Source organism: Nicotiana tabacum, chromosome 9 (genome assembly GCF_000715075.1).
Source record: "Nicotiana tabacum cultivar K326 chromosome 9, ASM71507v2, whole genome shotgun sequence".
In the NCBI taxonomy this organism is placed as follows: Eukaryota; Viridiplantae; Streptophyta; class Magnoliopsida; order Solanales; family Solanaceae; genus Nicotiana; species Nicotiana tabacum.
In genome coordinates, this window is record NC_134088.1 from 1,125,396 (window position 1) to 1,140,517 (window position 15,122).

A 15,122-nucleotide genomic window follows, 5' to 3' on the forward strand; every position below is an offset into this window, starting at 1 on the left:
CAAGCTCTGATTGAAAAGACTATTTGTGAGAGAAATCGATCCCCGATCTCCCATGTGGGAAGCCACTCGTCCAACTAATTTGTGAAAAAAATAGGAGAGAGAAAGATAGAAAAGGATAGTAAGACAAAATTGCAACCATTAAAGAAACGATAAGGACTCCGGTCTTAAAGCATCTTTTATAGTATTAATTACAGAAGTTACTAGCCTATGATTATTCCACGTGTTATTACCTATATAACTAAACAAACAAGAAAAAACATAACCTACATCCAAATCTTGACTCACTCCATATTTTCATTATTTCTCCAAAAAATAATGTCCAATTATCATGTTGCTGTTCTAGCATTCCCTTTTGCAACACATGCTGGCCTTTTACATGGACTTGTCCAAAGGCTAGCAAATACATTACCTAATGTAACATTCACATTTTTCAACACCTCCAAATCAAATTCTTTAATTTTCTCCAATCAAACCGACCCACATTGTACTAATCTTAAGCCCTTCGATATCTCCGATGGCGTACCCGAGGGATACGCGATCGGAGAAGGAGGAATCGAGGAGCTTATAGGGTTATTTTTTAAATCCGCGAAAAATAATTTTCAGAATGCTATATCAGCTGCTGAGGATGAAACGGGAAAAAAAATTACGTGCGTTTTCGCGGATGCGTTTATATGGTTTTCCGGTGAGATTGCGGAGGAATTAGGCGTTGATTGGATTCCTGTTTGGACTTCTGCGGCAGGATCACTGTCTGTTCATATTTACACTGATTTTATTAGAGAAAATGTTGGGGTTCAAGGTATTTTTTCTTTTTGTTGTTGTAGTAAATAAATGAATATATTAATAAAAAGTAAATAATAAATTATGGAGAAAAAATATAGAAACATGTTATTGATTTGACTTTAATCTTTTCATGTAAATACTAAACTTTGGATCAGTGGTTATTTAAAATTGTATCTAAAGATTTGGACAAATGAAGAAAAAAGATTAGGTGAAGAAAATACTTAACGAGGAGAAACATATAGAGTCGCTTTTGTTATGATGGAGAGATAAGTACTTCTTCATCCTTAACTAAAAGTCCCGGTTTCGATCTGTAGGTATATATTTCCGTTTGTTATGAAGCACTTTACCCCTATTGGACTTTTTGGTGCATATTCGGATTTAATCGATCTCTAATGTGCGTACTGGACACTCAGATGGAAAATCAAAAAAACTTAAATTCTCTCCTATTATTTATAATATGACCTTTCCTATAGATTTCAATGGTGAGTAGTTTCATTACTGTAAGAATTTTAAATAGTTTTAGCATAGTGAAGAATGGTGAACATCTAACGTAAGGATTAGATCGACACGAGAAGTATTACATAATGATTATTGTAAGAGAAACTTATATGAGACTGAGACATAATTATCGTTAAAGAATAGTGAACATCTAATGTATGGATTAGATCGACGCGAAAAGTATTACATGATGATTATTGCAAGAGAAACTTGTATGAGATTGAGACATAATTATCGTTGTTGTAGTCGTTTATTTATTAATTAAGTGTTGCATTTAATGTATAACAGGAATTGCTGGACGTGAAGATGAAATGTTAACATTCATTCCTGGATTTTCTGAATTAAGGCTTGGTGATTTGCCTAGTGGAGTTATATTTGGAGATTTAAAATCACCATTTTCTAAAATGCTTCACAAAATGGGCAAAACCATAACAAAAGCCAATGCCTTACCAATAAATTCCTTTGAAGAATTAGACCCTCCAATTGTTGAAAATCTCAAGTCCAAATTCAATAATTTTCTTAATGTTGGTCCTTTTAACTTAACCTCCCCACCACCCTCAGCAAATATTATAGACAAAAATGGTTGTATTGAATGGCTAGATAATCAAGAACCAAATTCTGTGGCTTATATTGGATTTGGCACAGTTGCAACACCACCACCTAATGAGTTAAAATCTATGGCTGAAGCACTTGAAGAAAGTAAGACACCTTTTCTTTGGTCAATTAAAGATGATTTTATATCACATTTTCCAAAAGAATTTTTGGAAAATACAAGTGAGTATGGTAAAATTGTAACATGGGCCCCACAAGTACAAGTTCTTGAACATAGTTCAATTGGGGTTTTTATAAATCATAGTGGATGGAATTCTGTGTTGGAAAGTATAGCTTCTGGTGTGCCAATAATTTGTAGGCCATTTTTTGGAGACCATCATTTGAATTCTTGGATGGTTGAAAAAGTGTGGAAAATTGGAGTGAAAATTGAAGGTGGGGTTTTTACTAAAAGTGGTACAATGGTTGCACTTGACTTGGTTTTATCAAAAAATAGAGAGAAATTGAAGCAACAAATTGGTATATATAAAGATCTTGCTCTCAAGGCTGTTGGACCAAGTGGGAGTTCAACTGAAAATTTCAAGAAATTGGTTGAGATTATCACCTCTAGCAATTGAAATTATCCCCTTGAAAGGAAATTCAATGATTTATTACTATGTGTTTGTAATAAATTAATTCCATTTTAGTTTTTCATTTATTATCTTTAATGGATCATCAATACTAATCCGTGTGACATCATTTTCCTTTCTTTGGAATCCCTGACCTTCTAATCATACGACAACTCGCTTATATTTCCATTTCATTCGGGACATAGAGCATATCCCCCTCCCAACGTTCCCCTAGCGGGGGAATTATCAATAGCGATTGGTGCATGCCTACCATCTCTTCTCACAAATGATTTTTCATCCCATCTTTGAAAGTTTTGCAATATACATTGCCCAAGAAGAGTTGTTTGGGTGCACCCATACATTGATAGTCGGATCAAATGAAGGTCAAAGGACCATTTGATTCACGCTTCTAGTCTTGGAAATGAGTTCTTCAACTCCCCTAGCTGTATTAGCAGTCTTAGCACTTTACCGTTGGTTCCAGACTCTCCTTCATTGCCTTGCCTCATTGCTTCAAATACTTGTGTACAAAGCTATGCTTGATTTCCATGAGTTTTCTTACTTTTGTTTGTAAACAACATATATGGACTAACTATTGCCAATAATTTTTTTTGTTTTTTTCTTTTTATTTTACAAATGTAGATCTTCAAAAGGACCCTGTTTGGGATGTGGAAATTGGAATGTATGAGTCAAAAGAGGAGAGAAAATAATGAGATAAAGCAGAGAAAGTGGCCTAGCCACTGCCTAAACCTTTTTGGTTTTAATAAATTAATATAAAGTATACATTTATGGTATTTTTGGTCAACCATATTTGATTCCAAACTTTAAAATATATTCTTATTTGAGCCACATTCACAGGGTTCAAGTTGATATAAGAATATGTCTCCAAATCTTTGTATATATTAACAAATGTGCCTCTCCAGTTGTGGAATCCGTAAGGAATACACTTTAAGAGCCCGTTTGGACATAAGAATTTTTTTTATTTTTTCTAAAAAAGTTTTACTTTTTTCGCAATCGGTGCTTGGTCGTAAAATTTTTATTTTTCACTTGAAAATGTATTTTAAGAAAAACTCCAAAAATCTATTTTTCAAAATTTTTACTCAAATCACTCACAAAACTTCAAAAATAACCCAAAATTATATTTATGTCCAAACACAACTCTAAATTTTAAATATCATTCTCACTTAAAAAAAAATTTCACCCTGTTTTGGAATTTTACAATTTTTATGTCCAAACACCCACTAAAAATACTTGAATATATTATAGGCAGTTACATATATTTATCTTTTAGGGTATCTGATATTATAAAAATTATTTTAAACTATTAGTGAATAGAAGTTAAACCGGAATAAGAAGTGTCAATAAAAAAGATTTTAACATTTATACAAACGGTGTAGAAATATTTTTTTTTTGCCTATCGAGTCACCCAAAAACTGCTACATCTAACTGTATATAACAAGTGGAATTAGTACATGAAAAATAAGGAAGAAAACTTATCACAACAAGTCAAATTACAAGATAATACAGACTCCTATATAACCACAAAAATGTGTATGCCGTGTTTTACATAAACTTCAAAAGTTTTCTTTATATAATTTTGTGACCAATTAAATACCGCCACATAAATTATGACAGAGAGAGTAATTCTTCCCATGTGGTGAGATATTCCCGGATATTCCATGTGATAGAATATCTTATGAGATTAGCTATTCCGCCTTTTATATGGGATAGCTACTCCCGCCATTTTAGTTAATCTCAAACTTTTTTTCCATAATTATTATTCTTATACCATGTACCAAACGAAAAGGAGCCGTTTGATAGGATGTATTAGATAAAATAATGCATGTATTAGCTTTGTGTATTAATAATATCTTATTTAGTACACTTTTTGAACCTATGTATTAGTTATGCAAGCATTCGTTATACACCTGATTTGATATTATCATATGCATAACTAATGCATAGAAAACTATGGTATTAACAATGTAATAGGTTTTAATGCACGCATTAGTTTAGTTAAAGACAAAATTGCCTTTCAGAATTTATGTTTGATTAAAATATGCTATTATATTTTCCCGCTATTTATATCTATACTCCGTTAATTTCTTCATTGTAAATTTATAAATCTGTAATCTGTTACTATGTATTAGAATGCACTTGTAATAAACTCATTTTCCCTTTATTTTTTTAATTGAGACTTTCTTTACCTAATAATCTAAGAAAGTGAGAAATAAAATTATATCCTTAGTAGAAAATAAATATTTAGCATATTTTTTTTTATAAATAAATATTTAGTTCTATACTACAACATAGGTAGACAAATCAAATAATTTTTTAAAACCTTTTTCATATAAAAATATTCCTCAACAAATATTTTTTTTAAGAGATAAAGTGATGGTCCGGTTATGAGGGTATTTTTATAAACAAAAAATTCTTTTAGAAATTATGCAATGCTTTAATATATCAAACCAAATAATGGATAAGAAATGTGTCACAATAACTAATGCTAGCATAACTAATACCAGGGCAGACTAAATTATTCCTGGTTTATAATCTCAAGACTAATTTATACCACATGAGAGGTGCGATAAAATAATCCCAATTTTGACGGGATAAGGTGAGATAAAATGTGATATTCTGAATTAAGTCTGGGATTAAATTTCTACCGTGTTTGGTTGATAGTATAAATTTATCCTTATCCTAGAATAAACTTACACCACCAACCAAATATCGTATAAATTTAATCTCACATCTTATCAACTAATCAAATAATAAGTGTGTAAGTTAAGGCTAACCCTTGGGTTGTTTCATTTAATTTCTTTTAAAATCTTGATGTTCCAAGACATGCACAATGGACAAGATCTTCTTTTGCTTTTTGATTCCCCTTCCCATTTTGTATTAGAATAATTTAATGGACAAAGATTTGTTTCTTGGACCATGACTACCATTACACTGTGCACATATTTGCTTTGAGGAGGGAAGTTTTGAGATAGAAAATGGATACACAAAATCTTGAGTGCCCATTGATTGTAGAAACTGTAAAGGAAGAGTGTAAGAAGAGGAGAAGAAATGATGAAATATTGGTAGAAGTGAAGAAGCTGTTGGTATTAGCAGGGCCTCTTATGTCAGTCAATTTTTCACTATTTGCCTTACAGGTTATATCTGTAATGTTTGTGGGACATCTTGGAGAGTTAGCTCTTTCTGGTGCTTCTATGGCTACTTCCTTTGCCTCTGTCACTGGTCTCAGCTTGTTGGTGAGTCTTGATTTTTTATTTTTTTTCCTTTAGTGTTGTCAAGAATTTCTTGGATACTATTTGTGCATTGATTCATCTTATATCCAATGGTAGTGTGCAAATGAAAGTTTTACACAAGTAGTACAATTTAACCTGTGTTATAAGAGTGTAAATATCTTTTATAATGTTTGTCTGGCGGTTCCTTTTAAGTCGATGGTCTATCGGAAACAGCCTCTCTATCCTCACAACGTAGGAGTAAGTTCTGGTACACACAACCCTCCCCAGATCCCACTTGTAGAATTACACTGGGTTTGTTGTTGTTGTTGTTGTTGTTGTTGTTATTGTTTTTATGGTGGAACCAAGAATTTTGTTAAGAAAATACTAGAATGGCATAATTGGCATTTTAACTAGTATCCGAAGTAACTTTTGAAACCCCTTTTATCATTACACTAAAATATTTTCTTATGTCAAGAAGATTCAACAGTTTATATATAACCAAAGAATTCTATATTTACCCTATTTGCATCGTATAGTTTTTGACGAAGGGCCCTTCCCTCTTACTAGCTTCACCCCTGATTGTTAGCGTCTAGAAATTAAACCCTTTTGTGTAGTCGAATAAAGTTCTGCAATAGTTCCTTAATGTGATTCTATAGCATTAGACAAGTAGAGAACTAAGAAAAAAACAAAGGTCAAGAAATGGTCAAAATGTTTGATTTCCTTAATGCTCGAAGTGCTTGAAGAAGTACCTGTTTCACTAGTTAAAGCTCATGATTACTATATTATCTGTTATTAGATGGTTGTTTGATAAATGCTACATGGACTTTTCATTTACCTTAATGTACTCCGTCGAACAAGGTTAGTGAGAGCACTTTGTAGATCCTTCAAAATACATTAAAAAGTGAATGTTCTTGCACGAGATGCCTTTTTTTCTTTAATAATAGTTGTTTCTGTGTCAATTTGCACGTACCTCGACTAATCAACATAGCAGACTGCTACAGTCTGCAAACATGTGTTAAGAGATCCTGCCTGCCAAATATGGGCTAACACTGAGTGTTGTAGATAGTATTCAAACCTGGAATATCCATGTTGTCACTCCTACGTGTCTACCCCCGAGCCATCCCCTTGGAGACATGTAGGATAGATTTTTGATTTACTAGAAACTTTACGTGCACCCGCGCCTGATACATATGTTACCATTTTTCATGTGGGATAGGTTTTGATTTGTTATTGGAGTTAATAAAAGTTACCTCTGTAGTTTTTGGTTCCAACTTAAAGGGTGGTTTTATCATCTCTACATTTCAAACTGTATCTTGCTGGCAGATGGGAATGGCAAATGCATTGGACACTTTATGTGGGCAATCATATGGCGCAAAGCAGTATCATATGCTTGGTATCCATATGCAAAGGGCAATGTTTGTCCTATTACTGGCCAGTGTTCCGCTTGCCTGCATTTGGAGTAATGCAGAACACATTCTTGTATTATTGGGACAAGATCCGGAAATAGCAGCTGAAGCAGGAAGTTATGCGCGATATATGATTCCAACGATCTTTGCCTATGGATTTCTCCAGTGTCAAATCAGATTTCTACAAGCCCAAAACATAGTGCTACCGATGATGTTCAGTACTGGAATAACAACTTTGCTGCATTTATTCAGTTGTTGGATTCTGGTATTTAAATCTGGCCTAGGCAACAAAGGTGCTGCTCTGGCTAATGCGATATCCTACTGGATTAATTTCTTGTTGCTAGCTGTATATGTCAGAATATCCCCGTCCTGCAAAAGCACGTGGACCGGATTATCAAACGAGGCATTTCAAGATACTTGGCAATATATAAGACTTGCTATTCCTTCAGCTGCTATGTTCTGGTAGTATTCTTAGTCTATGTATACACATTTAGTAGCAGCAGATGTAATATATAATCAACGGGTTCAACTGAAACCAGCACTTTTGCAAGTATAGATATAAAGTTTGATTTCATCAAATTTAAATCTTTGATCCGTCTTTGATATTCACCGTTTACAAAATGATCAAATGAATTAAAACATTTTACTTCTACTGACACAGCTTAGAGATTTGGTCTTACGAAATAATGGTTCTGTTGTCTGGACTTCTTCCAAATCCGAAGCTAGAGACGTCAGTTCTTTCCATCAGGTTGAACTTCACAAACATGCTAATATTATTCTGAAATCTTATTTCATCAATAAGTTAATAATTTTTGAGATATTTCAGTCTTAATACATGTTGGATGGTGTATATGATACCTCTAGGACTAAGTGGTGCCACGAGGTGAGTCGCTAACATCTTTAAACCTCGTTCAGATACATTTTCCTTCATATACATGCTTCTTCACTAGTTTGTACACGCTGTGTTTTTCCTCAGCGTAAGAGTTTCGAATGAACTAGGCGCTGGACGACCTCAAGCAGCTCGTTTAGCAGCTTGCACTGCGGTATTCTTGGTTGCTACAGAAGGCATTGTTGCAGCAATAATTTTGATTTCGGTTCGTAAACTGTGGGGCTATTGTTATAGCACTGAGGAAGAAGTAGTGGGATATGTAGCAGAAATGCTAATCTTGATAGCAGGATCCCACTTCTTAGATGGTATTCAGTCTGTACTTTCAGGTTTGTCCAAACTTTGAATACAAAGTTTTCCATTGCTATGTTTCTTGGTTTGTTAAAGAAACTTTAGGCCATATCAGATATTAGACAAATCGAAATTGAGAAGCAGTTTTTCAGTTACTCCGCTTAGATATAAGAGGCGGATCCATGATTTAAATTTGATGGATTCAACCTTTAGAATTCTTACTGTCGAACCTATTATACTTCTGAGGTTATGGTTAATTATCTTTTGAAATTTTAGTGATTTTTCACATGTAGATCTATTACGCGTTGAAAATGCTGAGTTCAGTTGAACCATGAACCAGTCGAGTATATGCTATATCCGCCTATTATATGCTACATCCGCCACTGTTAGACATATAGACAATATTACTTCAATATATTCCTAAGATGCTAGTATCTCTTTGAAGGACAAAATTCAGTAAAATGACTAGATGAGCTTATCGCGTACCAAAATTCAGGTACTGCAAGAGGATGTGGCTGGCAAAATATAGGGGCAGCAGTTAACTTAGGAGCTTATTACCTTTTCGGAATACCTGCTGGTGTTGTATTAGCTTTTGTCTACCATTTTGGTGGAAAGGTATTCCCTCAAGCTTCTCATTTCTTGGTATTTCTGGCTTTGGAACTAGTCGAAAAACTTATGATATGGTTTTTTCAGGGACTTTGGTTGGGAATCAATCTTGCCGTCTTTGCACAAGCTCTACTTCTTTTAATAGTTACTCTGTGCACAAATTGGGAAAAAGAGGTAAATTTGTGTTTTCATATGACCCTCAGGCAACTTTGTTAAGATTCTTTGAATCCTGTTACAGGTTAAAGATTAAGCTGTTAGAGAGATCACATTTGTTATTATTTCAACATAGATCACCAATTTTTTATTTCCTTGAGTTGTATGAAATATAGTAATAATGCAAGTCTTCTATGAGTTTGTAGGCAAAGAAGGCAGTTGATAGGGTGACTCCAGAGCTAACATAGAAGAAAATGCAGAATGACATTTGACATGTAGAGGAAGAGTTAACATCCAAACAATATGGCAAGATTCTCACAAGTTCATCTAACTTTTCTTGGTATACATGATTTTTTTTTGTAGTGTGTGTGTGGGGGGGGGGGGGGATGGGAAGGACTAATTTGATATTGGAAAATCCATCAGACAGGATACCAATTTAAAAGAGTTTTTCTTTTTCTTTTGATATTTGAAGCTTATGTAATTGTCTTGAATTCATTGTTCAATAATATAATCAACCAAATGTTCAAAGATTTATGTGTTACTCATCATTGCTCACGCTAGGTTAAAACTTAAAACAAATTAAGGGAAAATGCATAAGTATCCCCTTACCTAATACTGAAGTTCCAACTACACACCTCATTTTTGCGGGGATCCTATCACCCGCTGAACTTTTTTAAAACGGAATAAATATCACCCTGAAACTAGATAACCAAATTTTTGGCAGGCAGTATGATACATGCACTGCCATGTGTTTATTTCGTAATTTTTGAAAAAATTTCTCATGGTTTTAGCTGGAAAAGAAGAGAAGAAAAATGAAGAGAGTGATTTTTTTTTAACTATAACAGAAAATTACAAAAATAATATTTTGTCACTTTTTTGTGTCTCACTCTCCCAAAGAGAGTGGAACACAATCTCTTGGGCTACCTCAAACTTTAGGGGGTTAATAATTCTACTATTATATAGTTCAGAGGGGTGATAGGACCCTCACAAAGATAAGGTGTGTAGTTAGAACTTTGATCGGTACAGGGAAGTACTTATGCTTTTTCCCAACAAATAAATATAAAGTCGAAATTTATGTCATTTTTGGCCAAGCCTATTTGACTCCACTTTCAACTATATTTTGGGATAAGACACTATTAATCCAGAACTATCCTCGAAGTTGCTACAAAATACCTTATTTTTGCGGGGGTTGTATTATTCCCCTAAACTTTTTTCTATAATTCTTTGCATCGTTATGTTGAGAAGTGATTCAAAAATGTTTGACCAAGTCTTTAGGATTTTATTAGTTGGTTTCCTTTATTTAAGTAAGTTTAGATATTCATTAGCTTTAGTGGATAAGTGGATTAGTGGAGCTAGATTTTAGTATTTTCAGTTTCTTGGTAAGCCTATTTATAGGCAGTTATTTTACATTTCGTTGCATCAGAAATACAAGAATTACAGTAGCTTTTCATCTTTTTTGCTCTATTTTTTGTTTACTTTCTCCTTATAATTCTTTTCTTATCCAACAAATCTGGTATCGGAGCCCGGTTCTTTTCAAAATTGGGTGAGTATTTGAGTGAAACTAGAGAGAAAGTGTGAGAGCAAAAGAAAAATGGTCGTGAATGGTATTTCATCATCTTCACAACCACTCATTCCAATTTTTACTGGTGAAAAGTATGAGTTTTGGAGTATCAAAATGAAAACTCTTTTCAAATCACAAGGAGTTTGGGAGCTGGTGGAAGTAGGGTTTGTGGATCAAGCAAGCTCTAACAAAGAGGTGAAAAAATTGAAAGAAATCAAAAAGAAGGATGCCAAAGCACTGTGTTTCATTCAACAAGCAGTCCATAACACAATCTTTTCAAGAATTGCAGCAGCAACTGCGTCTTCGCAGGCATGGAAGATTTTGGAGAAGGAATTTCAAGGTTCAGCTAAAGTAATTACAGTAAAATTGCAGACTTACCGTTGTAAATTTGTAACTCTTTTTTTGAAAAGTAATGAATCTGTTCAAACTTATTTGTCTAGAGTTTCTTCTCTTGTTAATCAAATAAAGTCTTATGGTGAAGACATATTTGAAGAAATTGTTGTTGCAAAAGTTTTAAGGAGTCTTACTCCAAAGTTTGAACATGTTGTTATTGCGATTGAGGAATCTCATGACTTATCTGATTATTCTTTTGATGAACTAATGAGTTCTTTGCAAGCTCATGAAGAAAGGCTCCTAAGGTTACATGAAAAAAATGAAGAAAAGGCATTTCAGGTGAAGGGAGAGTCCGCCCATCAGAAAGATAAGTCAGAAAATTTTTCTAATCGTGGTCGTGGCAGGGGTGGTTTTCGAGAAGAGGTCGAGATAGAGGAGGATCAAATGAAGAGAAGCAAAATACGATATTTTTGTGCAATTACTGCAGAAAGCTAGGTCATAACGAAGCTTATTGTTGGCAAAAGCAAAAGGATGAAAATAACCAAGCAAGTTTCGCAGAAAAAAATGACGATGAGAGTAAGTTGTTTATGGCCTTTTATTGTGAAAAAGAAATTCTAACGATGTTTGGATTTTGGACAGTGGATGTTCCAATCATATGTTTGGAACAAGATCATTGTTCAAAGAACTTGATGAGTCCAAAAAATCAGACGTGAGGCTAGGAGACAACAAGAAGATCCAAGTTGAAGGCAGAGGTACTGTTAGCACTAGAACCAGCCAAGGTAATGCTAAAATATTAGAAGATGTGATATTTGTTCCTAGTCTATCTCATAATTTGCCTAGCATTGGGCAGTTAATGGTTAGCGGATACTCGATTTCTTTTGATGATGGTTTTTGCACTATTAGAAGTAAGAAATCTGGACAAACCATTGCTACAGTTCCAATGACTAACAACAAAATATTTCCTTTAGAAGTTTCAATGGTCGAGAAATGTGCTATGGTTGCTAGTAGAGATAATGATACTAGACTGTGGCATTTGCGTTATGGACATTTAAATGTTAATGGACTGAAGTTATTGAGCCAAAAGGAAATGGTTTTTGGATTGCCAAAAGTTCAGAATCTTGATTTTTGTGAAAGTTGTGTTTATGGAAAACAAAGTAAAAATATTTTTCATATAGCAAGTCTTGGAGAGCTTCTATTTGTCTCGAGTTAGTACATGTTGACTTGTGCAGTCCTATGAGTATTAAGTCCTTAGGGGGGAAGTCGATACTTTTTGCTTTTTATTGATGATTATAGTCGTATGAGTTGGATATATTTCTTGAAATTTAAATCTGAAACTTTTGAGAATTTCAAGAAATTTAAATCTTTTGTTGAGAAGCAAAGTGGATGTAGAATAAAATCTCTTCGGACGGATAGAGGTGGTGAGTTTATGTCAAATGAATTCAGTTCCTTCTATGAGGAAAATGGAATACATAGAGAACTCACATCACCTTATACACCAGAGCAAAATGGTGTAATCGAATGTAAGAAATGCACAATTGTCGAGATGGGCAGAAGCATGATGCAAGCTAGAGGTGTTTCAAAGTCCTTTTGGGCTGAAGTCGTTGCCACTACTATCTATGTGCTGAATATTTCACCCACCAAGGCAGTTCTTAATCGAACACCATATGAAGTATGGAGAGGTAACAAGCCCAAGGTAAGCCACTTACGTATCTTTGGATGTGTAGCTTATGCTTTGGTGAATTCACAGGCTCGAGCAAGCTTGATGAAAAATCTGAAAAATATGTCATTGTTGGTTATAGCACACAATCTAAAGCTTATAAGCTATATAATCCAGTGAGTGAAAAAAATTATAGTCAGTAGAAATGTTGTGTTTAATGAGGATGCAAGCTGGAACTTTAATTCTGGAAATGAAAGTTCAAATATTCAATTGATGCCTACTAATGATGTTGTTGATCAAGAGCATGTAGCAGATCCTTCTTCATCATATCCATCAATTGTCTCATCAATGGAACCATCAACTTCTCCAACATTGGAAGAACCTTCAGCTGAGCCAATTCCATTAAGAAGATCAACAAGGGATAGAAAACCAAATCCCAAATATGTTGACAGTACATCATGTACTTTTGCTTTGCTTGTTTCAGATCCTATTTGCTTTGAAGATGCTGAAAAAGAGGATAAATGGTGCAAAGCTATGGAAGAGGAGTTGTTAGCTATTCAAGAAAATCAGACCTGGGACTTGGTTAATTTTCCAGAAGGAAAGAAAGCTATTGGTCTCAAATGGGTGTTTAACTAAGTATCATGCAGATGGAAGCATTCAAAAGCACAAGACAAGGCTTGTCGCAAAGGGCTATTCCCAACAACAAGGTATCGACTTCGATGAAACCTTTTCTCCTGTTGCCCCCTTTGAAACTATTAGAACATTCTTAGCTTTGGCTGCAACATTAAATTGGCCAGTATACCAATTTGATGTTAAAGCTGCCTTTTTAAACGGTGATTTGGAAGAAGAAGTTTATGTCTCACAACCTGAAGGTTTGTAGTTAACGGCAAAAAAGATAAGGTTTACAGGTAAAAAGGCATTTTATGGCTTAAAGCAAGCACCGCAGGCATGGTACTTCAAAGATTCTTATTTTCAGAAGAGTGGTTTCGAAAGGAGTAACAATGAGCCTACTCTTTATATCAAACGAGAAGGTAAAAATAATTTTTTGGCGGTATGTCTTTACGTTGATGATATAATATATATGGGTTCACGTGAGTCTATTGTGGCTGAATTTAAAGATTGCATGATGAAGAATTTTGAGATGTCTGATTTAGGTCTACTGCATTATTTTCTTGGTCTTGAGGTGAAACAAGGAATTGATGGCATATTTCTTTCACAAAGAAAATATGCAATAGATCTTTTGAAAAGGTTTAATATTGGTGAATTGTAAAGTTGTTGCTACGCTAATGAATATTAATGAGAAGTTGTGTCTTGATGATGGTACTGAAATGAGAAATGCAACTTATTTTAGAAGTCTTGTTGGTGGTTTAAATTATTTGTCTCATACGAGGCCAGATGTTGCTTTCTCTGTTGGAGTAGTGTCAAGATTTATGCATAGTCCAAGCAAACTTCACCTTGGAGCTACAAAGAGAATACTGAAATATATCGCTGGGACAATAGATCATGAAATTTGGTATTTAAGGTAACAAATTTCACATTAACTGGCTTTACTGATAGCGATTGGGCAGGAAACATTGATGATAGAAAGAGCACGTCTGGTTTCTTGTTTAATCTCGGATCTGGAGCAATTTCATGGAGTTCAAAGAAGCAGGAAGTGGTGGCATTATCAACTTCAGAGGCTGAATATATTGCAGCAACTTTGGCAGCTTGTCAAGCAGTTTGGTTAAGGAGACTTGTTGCAGATTGCGATCAAAAACAAGCTGATGCAACTGAAATATTCTGTGACAACAGGTCTGCTATTGCGATGTCGAAAAAGCCAGCATTTCATAGCAGAACAAAGCACATCGATATTCGCTATCACTATATTCGGAGTCTTGTTTCTACTGGAGTACTTTAAAGACTTGTGGTACGAATGAGCAAGCGGCAGACATCTTCACAAAGTCACTTCCGCAAGCAAAGCACGAGTTCTTCAGAGGTCAACTTGGAGTTTGCACTTTTGAATCAAGGGAGAGTGTTGAGAAGTGATTCAAAAATGTTTGACCAAGTCTTTAGGAGTTTGTTAGTTGGTTTCCTTTATTTAAGCAAGTTTAGATATTGATTAGCTTTAGTGGGTAAGTGGATTAGTGGAGCTAGATTTTAGTATTTTCAGTTTCTCTGCAAGCCTATTTATAGGCAGTTCTTTTACACTTCGTTGCATCAGAAATACAAGAATTACAGTAGTTTTTCATCTCTTTTGATCTATTTTTTGTTTACTTTCTCCTTATAATTCTTTTATTATCCAACGCCAACGCTCGTGAAAACCTGGGTCGGTCGGTCATCCATTCATCCGACCGGAGGTATGGATAACAAGGTCACCTTCACAACCTTCTCCCTTCTGTCCCTATGTTGGAATAAGGTAAAGCAGTTCGCTTGAGTTGCTCAACCGCCCCTTAGCCCTGTGCTCATGACGTGCTACGGAACCTCCATTTATTGCTGACGCGGAGCACTGCGTGAGAACAGCTCCTTCAAATGCGTGAGAACTTAAAAAAATGGCTCTAACCTATATGAAATGGCCACATGTCAGTTCC

General features: G+C 34.7%; 2 protein-coding genes across 2 annotated transcripts; both read left to right on the forward strand.

Annotated features, from left to right (window-relative positions):
• Nucleotides 1-280: 280 nt before the first annotated feature.
• Nucleotides 281-2,574, forward strand: LOC107824715 (kaempferol 3-O-beta-D-galactosyltransferase-like). The gene is made up of 2 exons (XM_016651521.2): nucleotides 281-796; nucleotides 1,567-2,574. The coding sequence occupies exons 1-2, from the start codon at nucleotides 316-318 to the stop codon at nucleotides 2,442-2,444; spliced, it is 1,359 nt and encodes a 452-aa protein (XP_016507007.1). The 5' UTR covers nucleotides 281-315; the 3' UTR covers nucleotides 2,445-2,574.
• Nucleotides 2,575-5,191: 2,617 nt separating this feature from the next.
• Nucleotides 5,192-14,796, forward strand: LOC107824716 (protein DETOXIFICATION 16-like). Its single transcript, XM_016651522.2, has 8 exons — nucleotides 5,192-5,686; nucleotides 6,986-7,530; nucleotides 7,730-7,816; nucleotides 7,895-7,951; nucleotides 8,045-8,283; nucleotides 8,742-8,860; nucleotides 8,939-9,025; nucleotides 9,211-14,796. The coding sequence occupies exons 1-8, from the start codon at nucleotides 5,429-5,431 to the stop codon at nucleotides 9,250-9,252; spliced, it is 1,434 nt and encodes a 477-aa protein (XP_016507008.1). The 5' UTR covers nucleotides 5,192-5,428; the 3' UTR covers nucleotides 9,253-14,796.
• Nucleotides 14,797-15,122: the final 326 nt, after the last annotated feature.

Excerpts from the sequence above, each read along its gene's own strand:
- LOC107824715 (XM_016651521.2), top strand. The coding sequence starts at position 316 with ATGTCCAATTATCATGTTGCTGTTCTAGCATTCCCTTTTGCAACACAT. Across the intron at positions 797-1,566 it reads AGAAAATGTTGGGGTTCAAG|GAATTGCTGGACGTGAAGAT; the intron begins GTATTTTTTCTT and ends AATGTATAACAG.
- LOC107824716 (XM_016651522.2), top strand. The coding sequence starts at position 5,429 with ATGGATACACAAAATCTTGAGTGCCCATTGATTGTAGAAACTGTAAAG. Across the intron at positions 7,952-8,044 it reads GGACTAAGTGGTGCCACGAG|CGTAAGAGTTTCGAATGAAC; the intron begins GTGAGTCGCTAA and ends GTTTTTCCTCAG. Across the intron at positions 8,861-8,938 it reads TCTACCATTTTGGTGGAAAG|GGACTTTGGTTGGGAATCAA; the intron begins GTATTCCCTCAA and ends TGGTTTTTTCAG.